This window comes from Felis catus, chromosome D3 (genome assembly GCF_018350175.1).
Source record: "Felis catus isolate Fca126 chromosome D3, F.catus_Fca126_mat1.0, whole genome shotgun sequence".
NCBI classification, from domain to species: domain Eukaryota; kingdom Metazoa; phylum Chordata; class Mammalia; order Carnivora; family Felidae; genus Felis; species Felis catus.
Window position 1 is genome coordinate 46,056,276 of NC_058379.1, and position 27,265 is coordinate 46,083,540.

The 27,265-nt window shown below is 44.4% G+C and overlaps 1 protein-coding gene and 1 pseudogene across 2 annotated transcripts in view; one reads left to right on the forward strand and one right to left on the reverse strand.

Annotated features, from left to right (window-relative positions):
* Positions 1–27,265, reverse strand: part of NPC1 (NPC intracellular cholesterol transporter 1) — a 54,670-nt gene that overhangs the window by 3,093 nt on the left and 24,312 nt on the right. Inside the window, exons 5-22 of one of the 2 annotated variants that reach the window (XM_019814307.3) lie at positions 23,300–23,467; positions 22,466–22,715; positions 20,542–20,615; positions 19,642–20,063; positions 17,943–18,169; positions 15,519–15,619; positions 12,578–12,680; positions 9,404–9,593; positions 8,793–8,975; positions 7,967–8,081; positions 6,103–6,230; positions 5,869–6,009; positions 4,636–4,725; positions 4,012–4,199; positions 3,569–3,684; positions 2,825–2,954; positions 1,330–1,530; positions 133–364 (exon numbers count right to left, since the gene is read on the reverse strand). In XM_019814307.3, the coding sequence (XP_019669866.2) occupies positions 133–364; positions 1,330–1,530; positions 2,825–2,954; positions 3,569–3,684; positions 4,012–4,199; positions 4,636–4,725; positions 5,869–6,009; positions 6,103–6,230; positions 7,967–8,081; positions 8,793–8,975; positions 9,404–9,593; positions 12,578–12,680; positions 15,519–15,619; positions 17,943–18,169; positions 19,642–20,063; positions 20,542–20,615; positions 22,466–22,715; positions 23,300–23,467 (3,059 nt within the window). 2 annotated transcript variants of the gene reach the window in all.
* On the forward strand, positions 10,053–10,151 carry LOC111557385 (annotated as a pseudogene).

The following is a 27,265-nucleotide window of genomic DNA, read 5'->3' on the forward strand; positions in this document are numbered from 1 at the left end:
CCTCCCACATCCTCACTCCATCTAGCAGCCATCCTGTTTGTCCAAGAACAGGAGCTGGCCTTGGTCTTTTACCCCAAGAACTAGTTCACAGAAGGGACACAGGAGTTATGCACTGAGTGGACCAGGACTCACCATAACCAAGTTGACCAAGGAAACTGCATTCAGACTGATGCCCCACAGCCACATGACGCCAAACATGTTGACCAAGATCATAGCGATGGTGATACACATGATCACTGCAGACCACAGATCACAGCCCAGGAGAATCACGGTCACCAAGAAGATGGCTCCCAGGGACACGCTGAGGTTAAAGATCGTGTCATCAATAATGGTCAGGTACTGTTCGTAGAAGACATAGAACACACTGGAGAAGAGAGAAGCAGGTTCTGTCACAGCTCATTCTCGCTTCTGGAAGCTCTACCTTTCATGCTGCCACTACTACAAAACTGAAACCACTCTGAGACACATCCCGTTCATAAACTGCCCCCGTCTGTGCGAGACTCCACTACAGCAATTCTAGCGAACTTTTGATTGCCCACTGACACCCAAGAAGGGCCTAATAATGACCCAAAATGTGTACTGTATATGTCCATAAGCCCAACCTATTCTGCTTCGTAGGTATTTACAGAGTATTTCATGGTATTTTGAAAAACCAAGTCCTGATCTATCCTGAGAATTCCCTCCAGTCAAATAGGGTCTATGCAGGGCCTGAGCAGAAAATGCTTTTTGGGAAAAGTTAACCAGCTCTTCTCTGTAATTGGGACATCCAATTTGAGAACTTCCTCAAAGGAAAAACAGGCTGTCCTGTCAGGAACAGGTCGGAACTCTTTAAGTGAGATCAGAGGCACGGGGAAAAATCACTTGTTTCTTCTACTTTTCCATATTTTCCAAATTCAGTATCTCCGAAAATACTCTCTTACTAAGGAAAACACCCAAACAAAAAAGAAAAGCCTCCATAAAGGCACCGTCCCAGGTAATCAGCAGTCGGGGATACCCAGCGGTTGTGACCAGGAACGGCAGCTCGGCCCTCTCCGTGAAGTCTGGTCCCCAGGTACTGTGCCCTCCCGCTCGGGTGCCATCTTAGAGTATGTCTTTTTCAGAGTGAGCTCTAGCCCAGAGACAGAGTTTTGCATGTCCAGCACGCAGACCTTGGTGGGTGCTGTAGATCCTGGCCCTCTTCACCCAGATGCTACTTCCCTTGATGCACTGTGCTTGTGTTCATGATGGAGAAGGTGTCAGAATGAAAGCCAAGTATCAAAATCCCACCAAGGGAGCCCCCAGGGTGTGGGCTCTAACCTATAACACCCTCACTTAGAAAATTCACACTACCTGTATGGGAACACACGGTAATTACTTCCTTCAAGGCCCATGGTTTTGGTGATGTTACTGGCGATGAGGTTGGCTTTTCTCATGGCGTCAGTAAAGTCAGCAGACGTCTGAAGCACGGTGTGGTAGGTCATGAAGTAAGTGGCTCCGACACCCGTGTCATTGCCGAGGATGTTAACTGCCGAACTGTAAGCAGCATGTCCCCTAAGAGAAGACTCGGTGGCGTCAGAACAGGATCTGCAGATCCTGAGCACTCAAGGCTAGTGAAATCATCTGACCCTGGGCTCAAAGGTCAGGCCAAATGTCAAGTTCAGGGACGGGAAGGCCCCTTGAAAGGGAACGAGGAAGGTTTTAGCTTGTTCTCTTGCACACTGGCTTTTCTTTACTGCTCTTTGTTGTTCTGGTGCACAGGTGCTATTATTTCTCTATCTGGTTTGCTCACAACCAAATGTGCTTTCGTATGGTGTTTGCACAGAGGCGTTAACAGGAGGCGGGAAAGGAAGGGCCCCAGAGTTGATGGCCAGAAGACTGGTTTCAGCCGTGCCACGTGTTGGCCACAGAACCCTGGGCAAAGTTACTGAATCTGGGCTGTGGTGTCCTCTGTGAACAGGTGTACTGCCACCTACTCCCAGGGCTGTGTGATGAGTCACTGAAACAAGTGAGGAGCCTGGCATGCTACCGGAACACAGGAGGCTCCCTTAAGTGGTGGCTGCTGCCCTCCTAAAAGCTGAATGTACTTGGATTTGTTTTATGTAGGCCAAGGCATTCAGTCTGCGAGCAGACCAAGCTGCAAGACTCATTCTTATTTTTAGACACAGTACCGACTATAGGTATCAAAGCAGACATGACACACATGACCAACTGACGGGATTCTGGTCAATTACACATTCTTAGGAAAAATAGGGTTTACCTAACATACCTGTGGACACTCATCTTCCTCCTACAAAAGGTTCTGAATCACCCCACCCCAGACTTCCAGACATCTTCCCTCTTTCTGGGCCCAGACAAGCTGCTTCCATGGGTCACTGGCCGCATGGCAAGACAGGGGAGTGAGACACCCCATAACATCATGTCCAGACAGGCTGGGGGCTATAAGAACCTAAACCTTAACCCAGGGTGGCATGCCAAGCAGAGATGCTGTCCCCCACACCCACAGACACAACTAAACACACTCTGAAATGCCACGTGCTCCTGCTCTCCTTCTGCCCTGCTGGACACCTGCACAGGGTTCTGCACCCACCCGTGCAGCCAGGGGGGCCAGGACACAGGAGAGGAAGGAACAAACACTCGAGCCAGGGTAAACTAGTTGAAAATGAGGGGGAGTTTTCTTTAAAGGTGTTTTAGGTTTCTCTGCTTTCACAGAAGGATCGGGACAGGGCAGGGAGGGGGAGAGAAGAGACCTTCCCCACGTGACTGCTTCAACCCCAGCCCTCCACCAGCTGTCCAGTGCACAGCGACGGGAGGCAGGCACGTATCTGAGTGGCTCAGTGGCACTTACCCTTTGCCGCACTTGGGGTTCGGGTTATCAGAAAGGAACATGGGCAGGAATCTCATGAAGTCTCCACCTTGAGGCCTCTGTTTGCCCTCCTGGGTGAGGGGCCTGCAGCGGATGCAGGCAGGGTCAACCACTAGCATAAGCACAGAGGAGGGGCCGAGGTCAGAAGATTAGTCTCCAGATTTTGAAACGTTTAAAGACACTGATAAAGAAATGAGGGGGAATTCTTCTCCTGAATCTTTTTCCAGATCCAAAAGCTTCCAGCACAGATGATTTTCATAGCCTAATAAATCTGAGGTCCCATCTTCACCTGAGGCAGCCTGTACACACTTTCTTCCCCGAAGCAGGTTTCCCACTTCGAGGATAACCTCAGCTGGTGTTCTCAGAGTCCAAAGCTTCCATGTTTTTATCAAGAAAATTCTAGGACAACTTCAACACTCCTAACAAAACTGTAGGGCAACAGTGGTAATGAAGGGGAGCACATCTGTGAGACACTATGGCCAGACACCTATCATAAGATGCCCCTGCCCGGGCCCTGCTTAGCCTGCAGCCCCGCGGTGGGAGGTGGGAGAGAAAGAACACAACCCTCTTCAGAGACCATGGCTGAGGGAAGGGATGGTGACGAAAGCTATGAGACCCGGCACTGGCAGATATGTAAGTATAACCCGAGGTGAAGTACAAATTCGCTTCAAATTATGTCAAGTCTTCAGAGAAAAGGGAAAGATTTGGAAAAGGAGATGAAAGTACCTGAAGCATTGCAGAACCGATCGGTGCTGTTGTAGACTCTACAGCAAGAAGACTGAGGCTTGACCCAATCAAAGTAATCGTCGATCCAGGAAGAGGGAGCAAAGCCTATTCGGGTACTAACGAAAAGGAGGGGAGATGTTACTGACTTGCTCCACAGGCAGGAAGTCTTTAGATTCAGTCCTTTTTCTGAAACCTAACTTCTTTTTCTAGATTTTATACAGCTGCCCAGTCAAAAGACACGTTTCATTACCACTTAATGGAAAATACTTCGGAATATGAATTGGTAAATTAGTCCTTTAAAAGCTTTTGCTCAGGTAAAGCTAGAGTTAGCAGGATTTGGAACAATGAATTTTCTAAGCAAATCCATTTGCAGTGAGAAATTTCAGGCCCGCGCGGACTCTGGCCGCTTCCACTACAGTACGAGACGACCGGGTGGTACTGACTAGCTGTCTAGCTGGGCCGCGTTGAATATCTGCTGCACCAGGGAGTCGTTATTGCAGCCCATGCCTCCGCACACCATGTTCTGCCCTTTCAGAGAGGTGTAGTCATGCCCTTCCTCCAGGACAAAGTACACAGGTGGACCTGCATGCAGGTATTTGAGGGACTTGAAATAATCCATCACGTAGGAGTCCTGAAAAAAGGATCAAAGAATAGGACAGAGGATGAATGCTCTGATGATGTTGAAGTGAGGTGATGATCGCTAAGGATCAGGAGAGCACTGGATGCTGCTGGTCGACAGGCCCCCAGCTCAGATTCGGGGTTTCCTACCCAGCCAGCTCCCTTTTGCTCACCCTCCCTGCACCCCAGGAGCTCCCGTGGCTGGCCCGCCCTCAGGAGGGCACCTTACAAGGTAAAAGACTTGCTGCTCGCCTTCTCTGGCTCGCCAGTGGGCTGCCTGAGAGTTCAAACGCTAAGACGACTCCCACGGGCACAGCTTTCTCCTAACATGGGAGAGCCTGTCCGCACTTGCATTTCGAAGCAGGCATTAGCTTGAAATAACTGCAGGCAAGTTCTGAAAAATTTGTTCACACCACTGGCTCAATAAGATAAAAGAGAAAGCATCTTACATCTGGCATTGAAAGAGACTGATCCAGTCCGATTTCCACTTTGTTCAGGACTGCAACACTGAATGACAGGACACCCACAAATATTGCTATCTGAAATGAAAAGTGAGTTATAAGACAGTGATTGCTTAGTGTATTAGAACGTAAGAACACAAAATCTTAAAACACATAAAAAACAGGACTTTCCTCAACTGAGAAGTTTAAACGACATGTTAAGTAAGTAGAGAGAAGGGGTAGTGGCTGAGATCATACTCTCTAGAGTCAAACTACCTGGGTTCAAATCCCGGCTCCATCACTTATGAGCTGAGTGACCCTGGGGAAGTCACTTAACCTCTCTTTTAGCTTCTATTTCCTCATCAGTAAAATAGGAAAAATAAAAGATGTATAACATAAGATAGTTTTGTGGATTAAATGAGAAAATCTGGGGTAATCCAGATTTTAGCATAATGCCCAATATGAAGTGTTCGATAAATGTTAAGTGTTACTTTACCATTACTGGAGACTAATTTATGTGCTTTTAGTAGAGAAGTGATAGATTATCACTGTTGGCTACATCCAGTACATAAACTACAAAAAGCTCTTGCATGGTTGCTGGGGACTAGGGATAGTGGGTGTGGGGAGGGCTGTGTGTGACTCTATACAGAGGCAGCCTGAGGGAGAGTGTTGTGACAGAGCAGACGATGCACATGAATCTGCACATGTGATAAAATGACTTAGAACTGGACACACACTGTGCCAATGTCAAATTCCTGGTTTTGACATTGAACTACAACTATGTAAGACCACAGGAAGAAACTGGGCCCTCTCTGTACTATCTTTGCAACTTTCTATGAATGTATAATTATATCAAAATAAAAACTTGCTTATGTTGACTGCTAAAAGCTAGCTAGAAAAATATTTTATATGTTTGTACACATTTGCTTTTGGATATATACTTAGCAGCTGTCAGAGTCCCCTTCCCAAGCAGATTTTTTTTTTTAAGTTTATTTATTTATTTTGAGAGAGAGAGTGAACAGAGGGAGGGGCAGAGAGAGCAGGAGAGAATCCCAAGCAGGCTCCACACTGTCCGCGCAGAACCTGACTCAAGCCTCGATCTCACAAACTGTGAGATCATGACCTAAACGGAAATCAAGGGTCAGACGCTTAATCAAGTGAGCCACCCAAGGGCCCTGCGAGCCGATTTCTTAGAATGCATGGGACAGATCTATTTTGGGAAGGAAAACCACGAACTCCTACCACAATTGGTCTCATCCAGTCCTTAAGCAGAAGTGGAGAATAGGAGTGCTTGAAGAGCCGAAACAAGCAGCTCTCTGAAGCCTGGACACTGGTTCCATCTTCAGAGCCTCTGACACAGCAAAGAACATCCAGACGGTTTTTCTGAGAGGATGAAGAGGAACAAAGGTCACACTCTCTGGCTGCTTCAGTCAGATTCTAGACTCTAATTAGGAGACTGTGATCCTGTTAACTTACCTCTTGACGCTTAATGTCTAACCCCAAGAGACTCACGAAACAGGTAATCTGAAGAAGGAAGTCGATGAGGACTGCCATCCCGGCAAACAGAGAGAAGGTGTGAACAGCCGGCATCTTTGACAGCGCTCCTGCAGGGGTGAGAAGCTGCCACGTCACGGCCCCTGCAGCACAGGACTCTGTGCAAGTCTTACACTACTGCGGGCTGGGCTGTGTCAGGAGCCAGAACAGGCTGCAGCCATGAGAAGGCCCTTGCCCCCCAACACCGCCACAGAGGAACGCCGCTGAAGTCTGTGGTTGTCACACCACAACTGGAAACAAACCATAAGTCCAATGTTTTTGCAAAATGGTGTCAGCATCAGAACCACTTAGCGAGTTAAAAATGTGGGTTCCTATGCTCTAACCCTACCTTACTTAATTGGGACAGTGGGAATTCATACCCAATTCAGTTGTATTTAAGAGGCTCTCCAGGCAAAGCTATGCACATTAAACTTTTGGAACCGCCAACATGGGTCATTTCTTACAGTACCTTCTATGCTTCACTCTATAGAGAGGCAGTATTTCTATTCTGCTATTACATCAACAATGTTAGTCTCCCACTTCTGTCACAATCAGCTGAGGGCACTCCAAGTCAGAGGTACTAGGTTAATACCCAGGAACTGCAAACTGGCAGCCCAGAGGCCAGATGTATCCTGTGTGGCCCACATTAACTAGATCAATCCATCTTAGGATAAAAAGCTGTTTCTTAAAATAAGTAGCCAGTATTTAACAAAATACTTTTGGTCTTACACAAAAATCTAGATTCACAGCTTTGCTTTAAAAAAAAAGAAAGAAAAGAAAAGAAAAGAAAAGAAAAGAAAAGAAAAGAAAAGAAAAGAAAAGAAAAATGAGATTCAGCGCCACTGGGCCAGCAACATGTAGACCTGTGCACTCTGCGTGCCACAACCTCTACTGTTCTTACTGTCCCCACAAAGTCACTCCAGCCTTGAGGCACAGTGTCTATTACCATCACACTTGTGCTGGTTTTCTGCTAAAAAAAAGGTAAAAAGAGAAAATAACTTGTTGCACCTATATCCATCAAGAGGAAGTATAAGGGCCACGGGCGTCAAAGCGCGTTGCTTTGTGGAAATGACGAAGAGCATATGAGCGCGTCTGATTTGAAAGATGGCTACCTTCAGTGACCCTACAACAACAGCCCCATGTAAGGTGACTGAGTAGCCAAAGGAAGCATTTCCATTTGTGACCCGCAAATTGTGTCTCTCTCTGGACTTGTGGGGCAATTCTAATCCAGCCTCCTCCTCAGAAGATGCACTCAGTTTTCTCGTTCTTCCGTTACTGCACACCAGAGATGGGGGCAGGCCGCCCTGCCAGTGAGGCTGGCTGGTGATTTCTCCATATGAAAGAAACATGGGAGCACTGGTTTTTGCTGCAGCTTATTCTCCCTGTATGAGGCGCGGCCCATACAGTGCTCCCCCAGTGCTCTGTAGGCACAGAGGCAGAAGGCTGTCTGGTAGAACATGGGCAAACTCCCTGCAGGCCAACACCTGTGGACTCTGCACGGAATGCTATGCGGCTCTGTGAGAACGCCCTTTTCAAAGATCAACACTGGCCATGGGAGACAAAAAGAGGAGCCAAAGAGGAGTTCCAGGTATCTGTCATCCCAGACCCCAACATCAACACTGTCCTGAAACAACGGGAGGAAGAGGACGCTTCCAAAATGATACCCCAGATACTGCCAGCAAATTTTCCCGTGGTCTGCTCTGCTCTTTCCAGTCATGGAATAAAGCTCAAACAAGGAAGCAGCCCAGATCCTTCTATTCCCAGGCTCAGAAAACTGTAGGATTGGTAAAATTCAAAGAGTGATTACCTAAGAAAAATGCTACAGCCTCTGAAAAGGATGACAGGAACATACTAGGAGCCACTTCTCCTAGGACCCTGCCCAGCTGCTGATCCAGAGTTTCTCCATGAAGACGTTCATCTCGCTTAAAAAAAACAAAACGCAAAACAAGGGATGTTAAAATTTCTAAATAACGATGCCATCTCTTTGCTTCTTTGTTGCTTTGTGTTAACTCATTGGTAAATAAGAATGATTAGCAGCTTCTATTTATTGTACATAAATTTTTATGGGAGACCCACACTTGTCATGATAATTCATCCAGGTATTACTAAACCCCTTTGCTAGGTAACAGGTGAGAAGCTCAAGGCAAGACTGGATCATCTTATCAGGAAAATACATGGAATGCAGGCTGCAGGTGGCTGGACCATTTAAAGACACTCTTACATGCCAACGAGTCTCCAAATAAGGGGACCGGGACAGAATAAATTGACCAAGACCATTTTCTCCATCAGCGGCATCTCTGGCAAATCTTTGATTCTTCTACACTATTGGAGAATCATTTTAATAACAGGCATGTCCAAAATACTTTCCACAAGTGCAGGAGCCCTTTTTACATACATATTTAAAACATGAATTTTCACTTTATATATCTAAATCACCAACCAAAGAGAAGGGTGAACTTCTTGGTCTCGAAATGTCCCAAACGAGCTATGGACACCAATCGGCAACACAGAGAAAAGGAACCAAAGCCTCCTCATTGTCCACCCTCACAAATACTCTGCATGGAACTGCAGAGCCATTAATGGAGCCCAGTTTTTGGTCAGATGCCCAGCTCTGTGAGACAATGAAAATATACCTGGTAGGTCTGGACCAGAATGAAGATGTTGTCCACCCCAACAGCCAGCACCAGGAATGGGATGACTTCGATCACAATGAGGGTGAGGGGGATCCCAACGTAGCTAAAGATGCCCAACGAGCACGCCACTGAGCTCAACACAATGAGGATCCCCGCGATGCCGAGGGAGATTTTAGAGTCCACCTGGGACATGCAACAAAGACACAAACTGTCAGCGTATCATTTGTCCTATGACTAAAAGGTCCTCGTGTTTTACCTCTTTTTGGGTATAGCTGATTTGGAGTTAAAAGTCCTGAGTTTGAGAGAAGAAATGAAAAATATTCTAGGTCTTCCCTAGCAATGTTTTATAAGCAACCATTCTTAGCTGATGGTGTGGACAAATTAGAAAAAACTGGATTATGGGAAATAAATTGTAAGTTTAAAATAAACCAAAGGCTTGGACCTGGAGAAAATAGCCGCAGGAAACAGAAATGTTACATACGATTAAAACACAGGGGAATGTACACTAGTTTTGAACAAAATGAGTTACGATTAAGTAGAGGCAAAAAACGACATCATGCGATGCATCACCATTTCTCTCCAGCACAGACACACACACAAACACCACTTACTAGAAGCCTGCTACAGCTTTTGATGTGCCCCAAGGCTATGGAAATGTACAGAAACATGATGGCATAGCTGATTATAACAGTGAAAATATCACCGTTACTTTCACGATTTAGTTCATCTTCAATACTTCGCTCGGTAGTGAAAGAAATGGTCAGATTTGGATTCTTGTAGTTTTTCACAAAATTAATAAACCTAAAGAGTGAGCAAATTTTATATTTTTAGTTAAAGCTTAGTGACAGCTAAGTGAGACACTTCTTCCCAACTTCTATGACACAAAAATCATGTCTACTTAACCTATGCCCACATTAGGATTTTCTACACGCTGGAGACTAGAAGGTGAGACACCCCCAGAGTACAAAATTCCAGACACGCTGAAGTTTCTACCACTTGAATCAAGTTTAGAACAAGTTTATTTTATTTTATTTTTTTTTATATTTAATCATTTTTTGAGAGAAAGAGCATGAGTGGGGGAGGGACAGAGAGAGAGGGAGACACAGACTCTGAAGCAGGCTTCAGGCTCTGAGCTGTCAGCACAGAGCCTGACACGGGGCTTGAACTCATGAACCATGAGATCATGACCTGGCCAAAGTCAGACGCTTAACCAACTGAGCCACCCAGGCACCCCTAGAACAAGTTTAAAAGTTGGTCCGGGGGTTTGGCTTTGGTAGCACATATACTAAAACTGGAATGAACAAGAAAAGATCAGCATGGCCCCTGAGCAAAGCTGACAAATTCATGAAGTGTTTGTTTAAAAAAAAAAAGTTGGTTCATGGTCTCCTTTCTTTTTCACTAAAAAAGATTCCTAAACAAAGCATATTATAATAAAGACATACGCTCATGGAACAAACTTTTAAAAGTTGATTTACAGATTCAATGCCATCCCTATGAGCCCCAGCTGACTTCTTCATAGAAAGATAAGCTGATTCTACTATTCGCATGGAACTGCAAGGTGCCCAGAAGAGCCAAACCCTTCTTTTTCAAAGAAGGACAAAGGAGGAGGACACACACTTGTTGATTTCACACTTTCTACAAAACAACAGTAGTCATGAGAGTGTGGTATCAGCACAAAGACAGACATAAAAATCAAAGATCAGAGGAATACAACTAAGAGTCTAGAAATAAACCAGGTATCCATGGTCACCTAATTTTTGACAAGATGGCAAGACTACCCAATGAGAGAAAGCATAATCTTTTCAACAAATGGTCTGGGACAACTGGATAGCAACATGCAAAAAAGAATGAAATTAGATTCTTCCTCATGTTAACATGAAAAAATTAACTCAATGGATCAAAGACTCAAAGGTGAGAACTAAATATATAAAACTCTGGGGGCACCTGGGTGGCTCAGTCTGTTAAGTGTCCGACTTCAGCTTAGGTCATGATCTCACGGTCCGTGAGTTCGAGCCCCACACGTTGGGCTCTGTGCTGACAGCTCAGAGCCTGGAGCCTGCTTCGGATTCTTGGTCTCCCTCTCTCTTTGCCCCTCCCCCGCTTGTGCTGTCTCTCTCTCAAAAGTAAACATAAATAAACATAATAAATAAAGAATAAAACTCTCCAAATAACACACAGGCATAAATCTCCATGTCCTTGGATTGGGCAATGGTTCCTCAGATATGACACTGAGAGTATGAGCAACAAAAAACTAGAAAAACTAGACTCCAAAACTAAAAACCTGTGCTTCAGCAGACACCATCAAGAAAACAAAACAAGCCAAAGAATGGGAGTAAATACCCGGAAATCATGTAGCTGATGGCGGCCTTGTAGAATATGTAAGAATTCTTACAATTTAATAATAAAAATACAAACAATCCAGCTAAAGACAGGCAAAGGATAGGAATAGACATTTCTCGAAGGAAGTTACACAAATGGCCAATAAGCACCAAAACGGAGGCTTTAAATCATTAGCCTTCAGGGAAATGCAAATCAAAACTGCAATGAAATACCAATTCACACCCACTAAGACAGCTAGAATTGAAAGGTCAGCTAACAAATGTTGGGGAGGACGTGGGGAAATTAGAACCCTCATACACTGCTGGTGGAATGTAAAATGGTGCAGCCACCATGGAAAGCACTCTGGCAGTTCTTCAAAGGGTCACCATATGACCCAGAAATTCTACTCCTAGTTATATATCCAAGAGAAATGAAAACATAGAAGCTCACAGAAAAATCTGTATATGGATGTCTACAGCAGCATTATTCATAATGGCCAAAAAGGTAGGAACAACCCAAATGTGTATCAAATGATAAGTGGATAAAAATGTGGTATATCCATAGGATGAAACATTATGCAGCCATAAAAAGGAATGAGGTACTGATACATGTTACAACTTGAATGAACCTTAGAAACACACTAAGTGAAAGAAGCCAGACACAGAAGTCCATATATACGCTTCCATTCATATAAAAATCCAGAATACAAAAATGTATGGAGACAGAAATGAGATTAATGTTTGCACAGGGCTGGGATGTGGGAAGCTGAGGGTGACGGGTGGGAGTGATAGCTAAAGGATTAGGGGGCTTCTTTTTGAGATTAAAAAAAAAAAATTCTAACATTCACTGCGGTGACAGTTGCAGGTATCTGTGAATACACTAAAAGGTACTGAATTACACAGTTTCAATGGGTGAAACGTATGGCATAGGATTTATATTCCAACAAAGTTCTTTAAAAAAAGCAGTGAAAGGTATAGAGTCAAAAACCCGTTCTCTGTTCCTATTCTTTAGGGGTTATAAACATAGTCAACAATTTCCTGGGCCCCTTGCTTATTTTTTCTAGGGATGGATATTTTTTCTACCATGGATAGCATATATTTGCCTAACCACGTTGATTGCAGCTTTTGTGTCCTCCATCTGGAACCATGTACTTATCCATCTTTAATGACTGCATGATTTTCTACCATGTGTGTCCCCTACTAATGTACACCCAGCTTGCTCCTGGTGTTCACTATGAGAAAAGGGTGCAGGGAACATTTCTGCATATACACTTTTGCATTCCTGTGCAGGGATACAGATTCAAACAATGTTTACAGATACACCGATTTTTTTTTCTTAACGTCATTAGTACCAAATGAAAAAAATGACATAATTTAGACCTGATATTGGTTATTAACTGAGTTGACTGTGGTTTAAGTGCATTCTGTTAGCGTCCAGCTCCCCACACAACAAAGACAGCAACTCACTCTTTTTCCCAGACGTGGGCCTTCTGGAGCCTCTCTGTATCATTATAGTAATTATTGACAGGAAAGGTAATCACAAGGGCTGTGGCATTATTGTAATTTTGATCTGAAAAGGAAAAATGTGACATTAAGAAGATAAGAAGTGTGCAGAAAATTAGACACGAGGGAAAATTACATGACAGCCAGGTAACTGATTTCTCACAGGTGCTGTAGACTGTACTCTAAAAACAAATCACAAGTTCACTGACGTGTCTATGTAGCTCAGTTAATGAATAAAAAGGATGCTGTATCTGGTGTAGACAGAGATTCACTCAGGAAGGGTAAAATAGCACGTGCGTGGTAAAAATTTCCATCAGAGCAAAAAGGTGTTCATTGTCTCTCCTTCCTCAGTCCTTAGTTCTCCTCCCCACACTGTGGCCATCTGAACTATTTCCCAGAGATACTCCACACATGCACAAGCAAACACCTGTATTCTTCCCTTTCCTTCTTAGTCACACAAATAGCGGCATGCTGTTCTGCACATTACATTTTTAATTTATATCTTGGAGATGGCTCCATTTTAGGACATAAAGAGCTTCCTTATTCTTTTTTCTACTGTATCATATTTTCTAGTGTAATTTAACCAATCTCCAATTGATGGACATTTTTGCAATTTTTAAAATTATGAACAAAAATACTACAAAGAATAATCTGATATTTTTCACGTGTAACAACATACATATTTGCAGAATCAAATCTTACAAGTAATGAATCAAAAAGTATGTGCCATTCTAATTTTGATAAATTCCTCCAAAATGCCCTCCAAAGGGGCTATCCTGTTTTTCCATTTCTTTACGTAGCAAAATATCTACTGAGACCCTGCTTTGTGCCAGGCCTTATTTTAGGTACTATGGATATATACCAGTGAACGAAAGAGAGGAAAACCCTGCATTCCTGGAGCTTGCATTCTATTCTAGGAACCATATACACTTCCAGTAACACTGGGGTCTTCTGCACCCCGCATTGTTTTATCAAACTCTTATGTCTTGCCCCCTCATTAGGGGGAAAGATTGAAGTGAGATGCATTTCACTATCTAGGAGTGAGGTTGAGCATTTTCCCCATATAATTAATAGCCATTTGTATTTCCTTTGTTAACTTTCATATGGCTTTGGCCACTTTTCTTTTGGGTTTTTAACCTTTTCTTTTTTTCACCAGAGCCTTCATATATATTTATATATAATTTTTTTTTTTTTTAGTTTATTTATTTTTGAGAAAGAGCACAAGTGAGGGAGGGGCAGAGAGAGAGAGAGAGAGAGAGAGAGAGAGAATCCAAAGCAGGCTCCAGGCTGTCAGAGCAGAGTCTGACACATGGCTCAAACTCACAAACTGTGAGATCATGACCTGAGCCAAAGTCATATGCTTAACCAAATGAGCCAACTGAGCTGCCCAGGCACCCCCCCAGAGCCCTTCATATATTAAGGGCACACTATCTGTTATGTATACTGTTTTTTCCCTGTCTAGTTTGTTGCTTGCTTTTTCTTTTTAACTTTATGGTGTTTGTTTTCTACATAGGAATTAAAAAAAAAAAAAGTGCTGATTTGCATCTGGCAATGGAAGAGAAACACTTTTTTTTTTTTTTTTAATTTTTTTTTCAACGTTTATTTATTTTTGGGACAGAGAGAGACAGGGCATGAACGGGGGAGGGGCAGAGAGAAAAGGGAGACACAGAATCGGAAACAGGCTCCAGGCTCTGAGCCATCAGCCCAGAGCCTGACGCGGGGCTCGAACCCACGGACCGCGAGATCGTGACTTGGCTGAAGTCGGACGCTTCACTGACTGCGCTACTCAGGCGCCCCGAGAAACACTTTTTAAAAAATGTTTATTTATTAACTGATGGAGGGGGAGGGGCAGAGAGAGAATCTCAGGTAGGATCTGTGCTGTCAGTGCAGGGGGACTTGATCTCACTAACTATGAGATTGTGACCTGAGCTGAAATTAAGAGTCAGATGCTTAACTACCTGAGTCACCCAGGTGCCTCAGAATTTTAAATTCTTATGTAGTCAAACTCATTAATGTTTCTTTTTGTGGCTTCTGGGTTTTGTGTCTTGCTTAGAAATGCCTTCTCCATTTAAAAATTATCAAAAAAATTCTTCCTGTATCTTCTTCTAGATCTTTAATAAGTTTCACTTCTTGTATTTCTTACATTTAATAACTTTCCCTCCTTATATATCTGAAGTTTATTTGGATGGAAGGAATGAGGTATGAGATCAAATTTAATTTTGACGGCTATGGCTCGCCAGTTGGGGACACTGTCTTTTCCCTACTAATTAGAAATGCCATTATATGAGGCGAGGAAAATGTAAATATAGATACAACTTCTCCCCTCCCACTGGCGAGGAGAACAACATCTATTTGACCTCTTCTGTGGGCGGGAGGAAAACCTGTTGAACTGCCTATTTTGGCTTTGGACGCCAAAGGTGTTACCTGAATCGTTACCCCATCATACCTGGTACAGTCTGTTCTAAGGTGCTACTGGAACCAGTAAAGAGCAAACCAATCACTCCTCCCCCTACAAGAGTGTCTCAATCCTCAACTAACTGGTTGAGGAGGAAGAACCAGATCAACTTTGCTTCTTTTTCCCCACATCCCACATATCATCTCTCCATGAACACTTTGACACTGAACAATGAGTTACGTGGAAATGAACTACTGCATGACTCTGGTGAAGAGTCTTTAGCTTTCGACAGCTTCCCAGAATGTGACCTTAAGAAGGCTAACACCATCCACTTCTTTTACATCCAGAACAAAACCCAAAGCCAAAGCCCAAAGAGAGAATGTACTTGGGATTTAAGATAGGGAATTCATAAGACTGTTCAATTTATGAAATCTTCATAATCAGCACCTGTTAGTGACAGAACCAAAACTACTTCACCTAATAGGAAAAGAGGAAGCTCTTCTTACTTACCATCATAGCCTCCTAACACAAGCCACGGGAACACTGGCCCACCGAATGTACCCAGGCAAGGATCATGGAGCAAACTGGTATCGTTCAGAGAGGCAGGAGCCCTGAGAAGTGTGGAAAACAACTCCCAGTTACAACAAGCCTCAAGACATCACAGAGACCTAAACATCTGCACGACAAACAGTTAAAGAGGCCGATTATATCCTAAGCATGATGTGGGCTCTGTGCATTATTCCTCAGGTGAATAATGCAGTTCAGCACTTGCCTTTGGGAGCTCAGAACCACTGAGTGAGAGACAGGCAAAAAGAGCACGATGTGGTCATTATCGCTCAGGGCAAGGTGCACATGGGAAGGGATGTCACACGGTACATGGAGCACTAATAGAGGAAACTGCCACCGAATGAGCGAGAACAGGTACATGCGAGAAGAGAGCAACAGGATGGCAGTGTGAGGAACCACACCAAGTCCTGTCTACAGCAGGAGGCACCCACAAAGGGGAGGACTTCAGAGGGAAGGGATGGGGCTGGAAAGAGGGAGGGACAGACAATAAAAAAAAAGGGTGTCATACGCTGTTTTACAAAGAGAATTCGGGCGGCAAAGCAGAAGAAGGGTCTGGATGTGGGAAAGAAAGGGGAGGAAGAGCCCTCAGACCAGTCAGGAGGTCTGTGCAAGGGCCCAGACGAGGGTAGTGCAGTGGAGGAACCAGCATCTCAGGACACATCCTAAGCCAGAACTCTGCTGGGCACTTGTTCAGATTCTCACATATAACCCGAACCATGGCCCTTCTGAGCCCACAGCTGATGGGCTCAGACCCTAAGGGGTCAGATCACCTGCTTGGGGCAAACAGGCTACGTGGACACAGCCAGAGGCCAAGTCCCATTGTCCCATACATCGGGCTTGGGAGCTCATCCAGAAGGTTAAAATCCAGAAGAATTATGTGAGGCAGGTAAGGATGGGGAAGGATGCAGATACAGCCTCAAGCTGACACAGGTGCCATCACACGACACGGGGGTATGGGGACAGTAGATCTGTGCTCGGTTCTGGGTGTGCCGTTCCTGCAGGACCTCTAGGCAAAAGCCCACGTAGAGCTGGAGGGTAAGGAGGGAGGTGTGAGCAGGAGACACAGAAGGGCAACCACGCAGCACACAGAGCCACACGTGGGAGCGAAATGGCCCAAGGAGTGCTTCTGCACTGATCTGAACCACACCCTGCCTCAGACTAAACACAAGCCTCACGCACCTCCCTCCCTGTCAAAATTTTGTTGACTTTCATTTTGTAAGACCGGAAGTAAACAGCTTTTTCCTTTAAATATAAAAACCGAACAAGTTTCACTTTTTTTTCCAGTTGTCAAATTGCCCATGGCCACCCTATACCATCCACCCTGTGGAGAATGGGCGTGTCCTTACTGTTTTACAGGGAGAGCTCAGATTTTTAGAGGCGAGCTCCTTGAAACAGAGCAAACCGGGCTTAATCGGCTAAAGAGTCACACCCCAATAGCCTAAGTAGAACTGAAGACCACCAAACCAGACCAGATATCAAAGTAGCTGGCTCCTGAGATGGGGTTAGCTGACAGCACACTCAAAAGTGACAAGGAATAATTTCTCTGTCCCTGCAGTGACAAAACAGCCACGGTGATTGTCTGGCTGAACACCGGTCTCCAGGCCGGGTCAGGGCCTGCAGGGACAGCAGGCCCACCAGTGTAGACTGCTCTCCCTGCTAGGGGCACAGGCCTCCCTGCTAGGGGCACAGGTCACCAAAGCACAGATGCTCTGTGACCAGTGCACACGACAAATGCCGCCTGCCCAGCTAGACGTGCCTCCAGCGGGAAGCAGATTCAGTGCTCTCCAATCTGAACTGCACACCAATCCTGCCCTCACTTCTCAAGGGGACGCTGCATTTTTAAAAACAATCTGACATCGTGGTAGAAGTTTATAGTTGCAAGACAAGAAAAAACACTAGAGGCTTCTATTCTTGTACTGTGAGACCAGTGGCGGTGTGGCATGTGGTTTCCAAATCAGGCATGAGTGAAAGGCCATTCCTCGATTATACATCATGAATGCTCCATGAGCGCTCCCACCCCAGGGCCTTTGTGCTTGCTGCCTGTCTACTCGGAACACTTTTCCCTCCGATAATCACAGCCTCCCTCCTTTCCTTTCTGTCTGTGCAGGTCTCCACTCTACCTAAAGTAGCACGCCCCCAATGCCCTCCATCTCCTCATCGGGCTTAATTTCTCCAGAGCTCTCCTCTCCACCTGGCATCAGGGCAGGTATCTATTCGTTGTCGGTCTCCCTCCATCAGAGCATGCGCTTCGCAGGGCAGGTCCCGCTGCGTGCTCACGGCTAGGCCTCTGGCACCTACAACTGTGTGCAGCAACAGCAAGTGCTCTCGGGCTGGTGGGCCGAATGATGACCGTCTCCTGCCACGTACCGTACACAGTATAGCAAGTGCGTGTGGTAATCTGCATACACAAAGAAGTCATCTCCTATTTCATGGTCCAGCATGGAATGGCTGTTCTGGAAGTAATTTAACACGCTCAGAATGGTGCAGTTCTTGTTATAGGGTGACAGGGGGGCCACGCAGATGTCTTGAAGTGTCACGGTCTCATTGTTATAAGATGCAGTGATATTTTCGATGGCAGTTTGTAAGTCAAGAACCTGAAAGAAGATTTTAAAAATAAACAAACCCAGAAACACATTGGATTTCTCTCAGATTGTGACTGCTATTGCCCTGACAGGTGAGAAGATAAAAAGTATTTGCAGAGGGGCGTCTGGGTGGCTCAGTCGGTTAAGTGTCCGAGTTTGGCTCAGGTCATGAATCTCACAGGTTCAGGGGTTCAAGCCTGCATGAGGCTCTGTGCTGACAGCTCAGAGCCTGGAGCCTACTTAGGATTCTGTCTCCTTTCCTCTCCACCCCTCCCCCACTCATGCTCGCTCTCTCAAAAATAAAATAAACATTAAAAAAAATTTTTTTTAAAGTTATTTGCGGAAAATCCTTCCTCACACAAGGGAGAGGACGAAGACGTGCTATGGTAAAATATCTGACGACATCAAAGGCCCACTCTTAAAAGACAGCAAGCTGGGATGGAGACCCTCCTGAGAGGTGTCCAGAGAGATAGGGAGGGGACCGCGATACCAGGACAGATCTCAGGGCAGGATACATGCATATCTCGCATTCTACCCTTCTGCAGCAATAACAACAGGGCCGCAGAGGGGAGACCGGGGCAATCTGCCTGGTTCTCTCGACATACCCTCTTACTAACAAAACACCACCTACTGCCTTGTGCCATACTAGGATTATTTATGTATATCCCTGGGGTTCCCAACAGAGACTACATTCCTGGAGGTAAATGACTACATTGTGCTTCTTTTGCAACAAGCTGAGAAAAAGAAACACAGGGTTACTCAGTGGAGAAAAGATTTTGTTCATGTCTTGAGACCATTTTGATGTTTTTCAAGATACCAGACTTTCTGTAGGCAAGAGCAATATTTAAAGGAAAAATCATGCGATTGAGCAACTGTTCATTAAAAAAATAGGAAGGATGCCATTTATTCACAGACAGAGTTCTCCAGGTCAAGTGTGACAAGGGAGAACGGGAAGGGTTAAAGGCCTCTGTAAGAGAATGGGATGGATCTCGTTCCGAATGCACCTCCTACCAAATGCAGGCCGGGGCCTACCTTCCGGAAATGACAAATTCATTCCTGCAGCGGCGGACCAGCAGTAGCTCCTGCCTCGGTCCCCAGCACAGTGTTAGAGAGGCTTCATTCCTTTGGGTCCTGGCACATTACTTTTCAATTGCCAAGGGAAAAATTTAATAAGTTCCTAAGTAAATTATAAATACACTCTGCTTCAACAGAGAAATGCTCCTCTCAGTTTCAAGAAGCAAGACCTGCCATATGAAGGAAATATAAAAGCAGTCTACAGTAAAATTTTTAGGAAGTTCAACATCCACCATTCGCTTTCTGGAAAAGTAAATGAAAAGCATCTTTACCTTTTTACTGTTGAGATTTTCAAGATATACCGCCACATTCAGCCCCAACCCCATGTCAAGTAGAACTGGTCAATATGTCAAAGCCAGAAAACAAACCACCCGGCTTCCCAGAACGGATTTCTGCTCACAGCACGTTACCTGGTGCAAGATCGCGAGGTCAAGCGGAGGTCCAAAGGGCACATCGGATCCTGAGGGGTACGGCTGGTAAGTGTGTGCACTGGTGTGGGGGGCCTGGATGATGAGCTGCTCCGTGCGGAAGAAAGGCCCAAAGTGCGTGTCAAAGTACTCTTTCTCGAGGCGCGCCTGGCTGCTGGGAGCTGACCACAGGTCAACTGGATTGGTCGTGACCCGCACAAACACCAGGCCTGAAGAACAGGCGGCAATGAAGGCCAGGGAGAAGAAGATGATGGGGCCCGGGTTTCGGACGCAGAAAGAGCCCCACTGTGAGAAGAGCCGCCTCAGACAGCCCTCAAATGCCGCACCAAGCGCGTCGCAGCAGGACGCCTCCCCTGGAAGAGCGGGAGAGGAAGGGAGGGTGGAGGTTAAGAGCCAAGCCATTCCTGAAAGTCGGAACAGGGAAAGCGTTAGCTACTACCACAGGGGCTGGGAATAGTGTCCGCACAGGGATGGCACAAGATACGCCTCCCTCCCGTCGCACACCCTCAGCACCTATCTGCTCAGGAAGCCACCTTCCTTGCCTGCCCACGGTGAAGGCGCCTGCCACCCACCCCACAGAGGAGCAATGCTCACACAAAAGCAAAGTTCTCTGAGCACTCTGTCCAAGGCACTTCCCATCCACCTTTGTGGCTATGCCTGCCCCTCCACAGCTCTTACCCCAGTCCCTAATTATCCTCGGTTCCGATCTGCCACCCTGACTAGACTGCTACTACCACAAGGGCAAGGACCTGTCTGTGTTGGTCACGGCCGTGTCCTTGACACCAGCACAGTGCCTGTCCCAGAACAGCACATCAACATTTTCTGAGGAAACGTGCACTCATGCAAACATAATCCTAACCATTTGAGTACAAAAGTGCCTACCTCTGTCATTGGCATTTACAGAGAAAGCTATGTTGCTATCAATGGGGGTGTACTCGGAGACAAAATAGCGTTTTCTGAAAAACAAAAGCACATAAGCAGTATTATTAGTGGATATTTGACATAATGAGGCTGTTCCTCTGATACTCCCGTAGACCTATTAAAAGCTCACTTCTTCATCCTATTTCCTTCTTGCCTAATCGCCTCCTTCTTCCCCCAGGTTCCCTTGCTCTAGGTCATCCTGCTCACCAGTCTCAGGAGAAAATTTAAGACGGTATTAAAAACAAGTTGATAAAGGGTAATTTCTCCTTGCAGCCTTCATTTAGATTTAAAACTTCAGGTCCTTTAGAAACACAGTGAGCACTAGGGTGACTGGGTGGCTCAGTTAAGCGTCCGACTTTGGCTCAGGTCATGACTTCACGGTTCATGAGTGCGAGCCCCGCGTCGGGCTCTGTGCTGACAGCTCGAAGCCTGGAGCCTGCTTCAGATTCTGTGTCTCTCTCTCTCTCTCTCTCTCTCTGCCCCTCCCCCCGCTCACGCTGTCTCTCAGTGAACACAGTGAACACTGCTGTGCAGCAGCAATGGGCACACCTGGCGCCTGGAGCATCACTCTAACATCAGTCTCCAATATAAGGAACCAGGGATCCTTGCAGAAGAGGTGGATTCCAGGGCTGGCGCGGGGAAAATACCAGATGAGCCTGGAGCATTTTGTGATTCCAGGAAATAAGAAAGGCGAGGGCACGTTAAAAAACAAAACAAAAACAAAAAACAGAGGAGTAGGGACCATGATGTAAATGTAATTGAATAAATAAGTAGAGCAGGAGGGATAACGGTCTATACAGAATAAGTGTAATTAGTAAATGAAGAAGAAATGAGGGAACTATAAAATCAACAATCATCACTAGGCAAACACCACAGTAGTAGCTGCAGATAAGATCCCCCAGTGAAAGCTAAAATCAGGGGGTGACAGCTTTAGGAGAAACAAGGTATTAGGAGTTCTGACCCATCTCTCCTAAGATATCTATCAGTTACAAAGGGAGAAACAGTAACTTTATGGTAGAGAAATGCAGCAGAGACCCCCTTTATCAAGTGATCAAGGTTAACATTACCAGGGAAGAGACATACTGAGACCAGGTACGAGTGATATGTATGATACACTGAGAAGGACACATCGATTCTCTGATAATCTTGTCAGAAACATATAACCTCAACCTAATGAGAAAATGTCAGCTAAAGCTAAGTGGAGGGACATTCTACAAAATAACTGGCCAGTATGTATCGAAAGTGTCAAGGCCATAAAAGAAATGGAAAGACCGAGGACCTGTCACAGACCGGGGGAGGGTGGTAAACAAAAAGTGGGCGTGGAGTGGGGTCCAAAAACAGAACGAGGGTGTCAGAGGAAAAGATGGTGGTATCTGAATAAAGTTTGTGGCTTAGCTAATCATACCATACCATTATTTTCGCGGTTTTGATAATTACACAGTATGGCTGACGTAAGCTGTAACATTAGGGGAAGCTGGGTAAAGGATACATATGAACTTCTACTATTTTTTGCACCTTCCTGGTAAGTCTAACATTATTTCAAAACAAGTTAAAGAAAATGTACTGTCCTAATCAAGGCGCAAATATGTAAAAGGATTATAAGCACTGCATTGAATTAGATTTGAATCAGATTCAGCTCCTCCTACTTTCTGTTAAAGAATGTGTGGTTAATGCACAGTGCTTTAAATCACTCATCATTTTGAACAAATCAATGAAACCAACTTCACGATCTAACCAGGCCTCTGATTGTTTACCAGTTGAAAGCCAAAAGCAATTCATGGAGACCGGTATTCACGTGATATTTGTTTCCTGGTTTAGTTAAGCTGGAAGTACCACTTGAATAATCTTGCTCTTCTTGCCCTGGGGAATAAACAAAACTGCTCACCTGTAGCACCACAAAGCAAAAAATGCTCCAAAAAACACAAGCAAAAATGCCATGTAGGTGATCCACATGATGACATACATGGCGTCCAGGCCCAAGATTCTCCAGGGCACAGGAGGCGGTGGGGGCTGGGGCTTTGGGCCACAAACAATTGAGCAGTCCTGGCAGCTGCACGGCCCGGTGACCTCGTCCACAGACTCGTCACAGCCCTTGGTGGCATTGTTCATGGGCTCCATCCCATGGGTTGGAAGATCTGCGGGGAGGATGGGGTTGAGTAAATACCTCAATAAAAAAACTACAAAGCTTGTATTAAATTATATTTGAACCTAGTGCTAAGCACACTGACATACAGAGCATGACCATAAGAGTAAAAAGGACTGGAGGTTTCTGGCTGATCAAATGGTGTGTTGCCGCTTAGTCCTGTAAAATTTTAAGTTACTTCAAGTAATTTTGGGCACAAGGTTTGTTGCTGAGACCAGAGTGCCCCACATTCCAAGGGAAATCTCCACTGAGGAGCCAGTCTAACATCATTCCAGAGCTCCTAAAAAGGCCTTTGTAATGCTTCAGTCTTTTTTTTTAAAAGAAAAGAAACAAAACAAAAACCCAGGCTCATTCATTCTTTCAATGAGGCAGCAACACCGGAAGGCAGTTCCTCCTCCTCCATCCTCCCTGCCAGCCCCCTAAATTAACCAGGGGCAGGGGAAATGTTCTAGTTACCTCTCTCACTGGAGGGAAAGTCCAGGAACCAGTTATCTGAATTTGTTTACCTTCCTATTGTAGATTAAGGTTCCTGGGCTTTAAAACCACATCATAAATACACCAAACTTGGGAGTCTACCTGAAAAAATGGGTGTGATGGTGAAAGGTGCCTGGCCGTTGTCCTTACTGAACATGTACTCAATCCAGTTAGTGGCATTGCAGGCTTCGGCGTCCTTCCCACACAGCAGTCCCAGGGCTTTGTCATTACTGGAGGGGGCCTCCACGTCCCGGCAGGCATTGTACATGGCTGGCAGAGGAAGAAGGCAAAAGTACCGAACACCATGCTGAGAAGATCTTACGAAAGGCCTCTCAAATGCGAATTTAGCCATAAACACTGCACTCCAAAGCCACGGGCTGGTAGGAGGGACAGTAAACACTAAGGGCAGGAGTGGAGACTCACCACTCTGCAAGTAACATGCTGGGCTAGATTCCAAGTAACTTAAACATAAAAGCAAACGAGAAAGGCATACATCACCCCCACGTAGCTCACAGTAGCTGGGAGAAGTATTACCACCACTGGAGAGAAGAAGGGACTAAGGCTGAGGAAGGAGAAGTAAGAACCTTAGTGTCTCTTCAGTCAATGAAGCTGGTTCCAGAAATCTGGGGTAGGAAACTATAGAGCTGAAGAGTTTGGAACTTATACGGGAAAACTGTTTTTAGAGGAGAGGTCACATATGAATGAACCTAATACTAGTCACTCTCTTGGCTTTATTTTAGTACATATAAAGACAACACACAAAATAAGAATAATGTGACACTTTGCACATAAAAAAGTAGTACTAACGGATCCCATATTAACATTCGTTAACCAGTCCCTACTGTAGAGGCCGCTTTCAGGCAAACAGGCTTGAGCAATGGAATGTAGAAAAGGCCCATCAGCTGACCCACCTCAAAATATCCATAGGCCCTAACTAACCAATGGGCTACTTGCAGCTGAGCACAGTTACCCAAAAAGGGAGAATTCCAGGGGCACCTGGGTGGCTCAGTCAGTTAAGCTTCCAGCTCTTGGTTTTGGCTCAGGTCATGATCTCAGGGTTTGGTTCATGAGTTTGAGCCCTGCTTGGGAATTCTCTCTCTCTCCCTTTCTCTTCCCCTCCCTGACTTGTGCTCTCTCTCGCTCTCTCAAAATAAATAAATAAACTTAAAAAAAAAAGAAAGGGAAGAATTCCATATATCGCTATGCCTCCACCTCCTCCCTCTTTAAGAACAGCCTCCACCCACTACCTCACTGCACCACTCCCTTGTGGTGTATTCAATAAACTTCTATCGCCTTTGTTCTGCCTCAGGTGAATTCTCTCACGTTCCCAGCCACGGGTTGCCAGCCTATCATCACCCTACATTTGGGGGCCCCCATCCAATGGAGAGATACCTCATTTAGATACCACACCTACTTGTTACAAACTTCTTTGGATCTTCTTCCCTAAACTTTAAAGAGACACTGATAAATTCACCGTGTTTAACCCTCACTCTTGAAAGGCAGTTCAGATAGAATGACTTCTTTAGAATTAGGATTATTCTACTGCCTTCTGGCCTCTATCACTGCTGGTAAGAAAATCTCCAACTGGCATTCTTTTGAAATGATTTGTATCTTTTTTCTACTTATTTTTAAGACACTTGTCTTTGGAGTTTTATAGTTTTTTTTCATTAAAAAAAATTTTTTTTTAATGTTTATTTTTGAGACAGAGAGAGACAGAGCATGAATAGGGGAGGGGCAGACAGAGAGAGAGACACACAGAATCTGAAGCAGGCTCCAGGCTCCAAGCTGTCAGCACAGAGACCGATGCAGGGCTGGAACTCACAGGCCGTGAGATCATGACCTGAGCTGAAGTCGAATGCTTAACCGGCTGAGCCACCCAGGTGCCCCGAGTTTTATAGTTTTTCTGTGCTGTATTTACATATGGATTTTAACAGCTTTACTGAGATATAATTACATACCATACAATTCAACCATTTGAAGTTCCAATTTAATGGATTTTAGCCCATTCACAGAGAGGTGCAACCATCGCCACAGTCAATTTTAGAACATTTTCATCACCTTAAAGAAACTCTGTACTCTTTAGCTAATCCTCCCTCATCTCCCTCCGCCCCCCCCCCCCCAGCCCTAAGCAACCATTAATTTATTTCTGCCTCTATAGTACATTTGCTTACTTTGGACATTTCATATAAATGGAATCCTATAATATGTAATCTTTTGTGGCTAGCTTCTTCCACTTAGCATGATGGTTTCAAGGTCCATCCACATTGTAGTATGTATCGTTCCTTTTTGTGGTGGCATAATATTCTGCTGTACGAATATACCACATTTGTTTATCTATAAATCAGCTGATGGATATCTGGACTGTTTCTACCTTTGGCTATTAAGGACAATGCTCCTATAAATGTGTGGTTACAGTTTTTGTGTGGACATACGCTTTTACTTCTCTTGTGAATGAAATGGCTGTGTCATATGGTAACCCTATGCTTAATTCTTTCAAGAACTGCCAGACTGTTTTCCAAAGCGACTGCATCTTTTTACATTTCTACTGGCAGTGTATGAGGGCTCTAATTTCTCCACATCCTCCTGACACTTGTTACCTGACCTTTTGCTTCTAGCTGTCCTGATGGGTGTGAAGTGGTATCCCAACTGTGGTTTTGATTTGCATTTCTCTGATGACTAATGATTTTGAGCATCTTTTCATGTGCTTATTGGACATTTGTATAACATCCTTGGAGAAATGTCTGTTCAGATCATTTTCCCATTTTAAATTGGGTTATCTATTACTGAGTTGTGACAGTTCTTTATATATTCTAGATACAAGATTTTTAATGATTAAATAATTTGCAAATATTTTTGTCTTTTCTTGATGGTGTCCTTTGAAGCACAAAACTCTGTTTTGATCATGTCCCAACATATCTGTTTTTCTTTTGTTGCTCATGTTTTTGGTGTCATATCTAAGAATCCATTGTCAAATCTGAGGTCATGGTTTATTCCTATGTTTTCTTCTAAGTGTTTTCAGGTTTTGGCTCTTACATTTAGGTTTTTGACCCATTTTAGTTTTTGTTTATGGTGTGAGGTAAGGATTTAACTTCATCCTTTTCCATGTGGCTACTGTTTCCCCAGCACCATTTGTTGAAAAGACTATTCTTTCCCCATTGAATGGACTTGGCATCCTTGTCAAAAATCAGATGACCACAGATATATAGGTCTAAGTTGTATCTCATTGTCCTATATGTTTATTTTTATTCCAGTACCACACTGTCTTGATTTTCACCAGCTGGTAGTAAATTTTGAAATTGGGAAGTATGAGTCCTCCTATTTTGTTCTTCTTCTTCAGGATTGTCTTGGCCATTCTGGGTCCCTTGAAATTACATGAATCTTGGAATCAGCCTATCAATTTCTACAAAGAAGCAAGTTGGGATTCTGACAGGGATTGCACTGAATCTGTACATCAATATGGGAAGTACTGTCATCTTAACATTTTTAAGTTTTCTGATCCATCAACATGGAGTATCTTTCCATTTACTAAGATCCTTTCTTTTGATGATGTTTTACAGTTTAATGGTGATGACTGTAAGTTTTACACTTCTTGTTAAATCCTAGGTATTTTATTCTTCTTGATACTATTGTAAATGGAATTTCCTTAATTTCACTTCCAGACTGTCCACTGCATATGAAGACATACAACTGATTTTTGTGTATTTTCTTTCTTTTTAATTTACCTGGCTTCAAGATTAATTTTTCTGCCCCTAAGTCTAAGGATTCATCTCTCTTCCAATCTGGAAAACCCTTGGCCATTATCTTTTTACTTATTGTTTCTCCCCAACTTTCTCTTTTCCTTCTCTGGAGCTCCTCACATTATCCCACAAGTCACTTCTTTAATGATTCCAGATTGTCATAACTCTACACTATTTTCTAGGTAATTCTCTCATATCTTCCAGCTCACTATTTGGTTTTCACGTTTTTATTTTATTAAATATTTTAAGCATACAGAAAATATGGAGAATAATACAATTCTCATTTATTTAGCACCCAGCTATATTAATCTTGTTGTTCATTTGCCCCAAC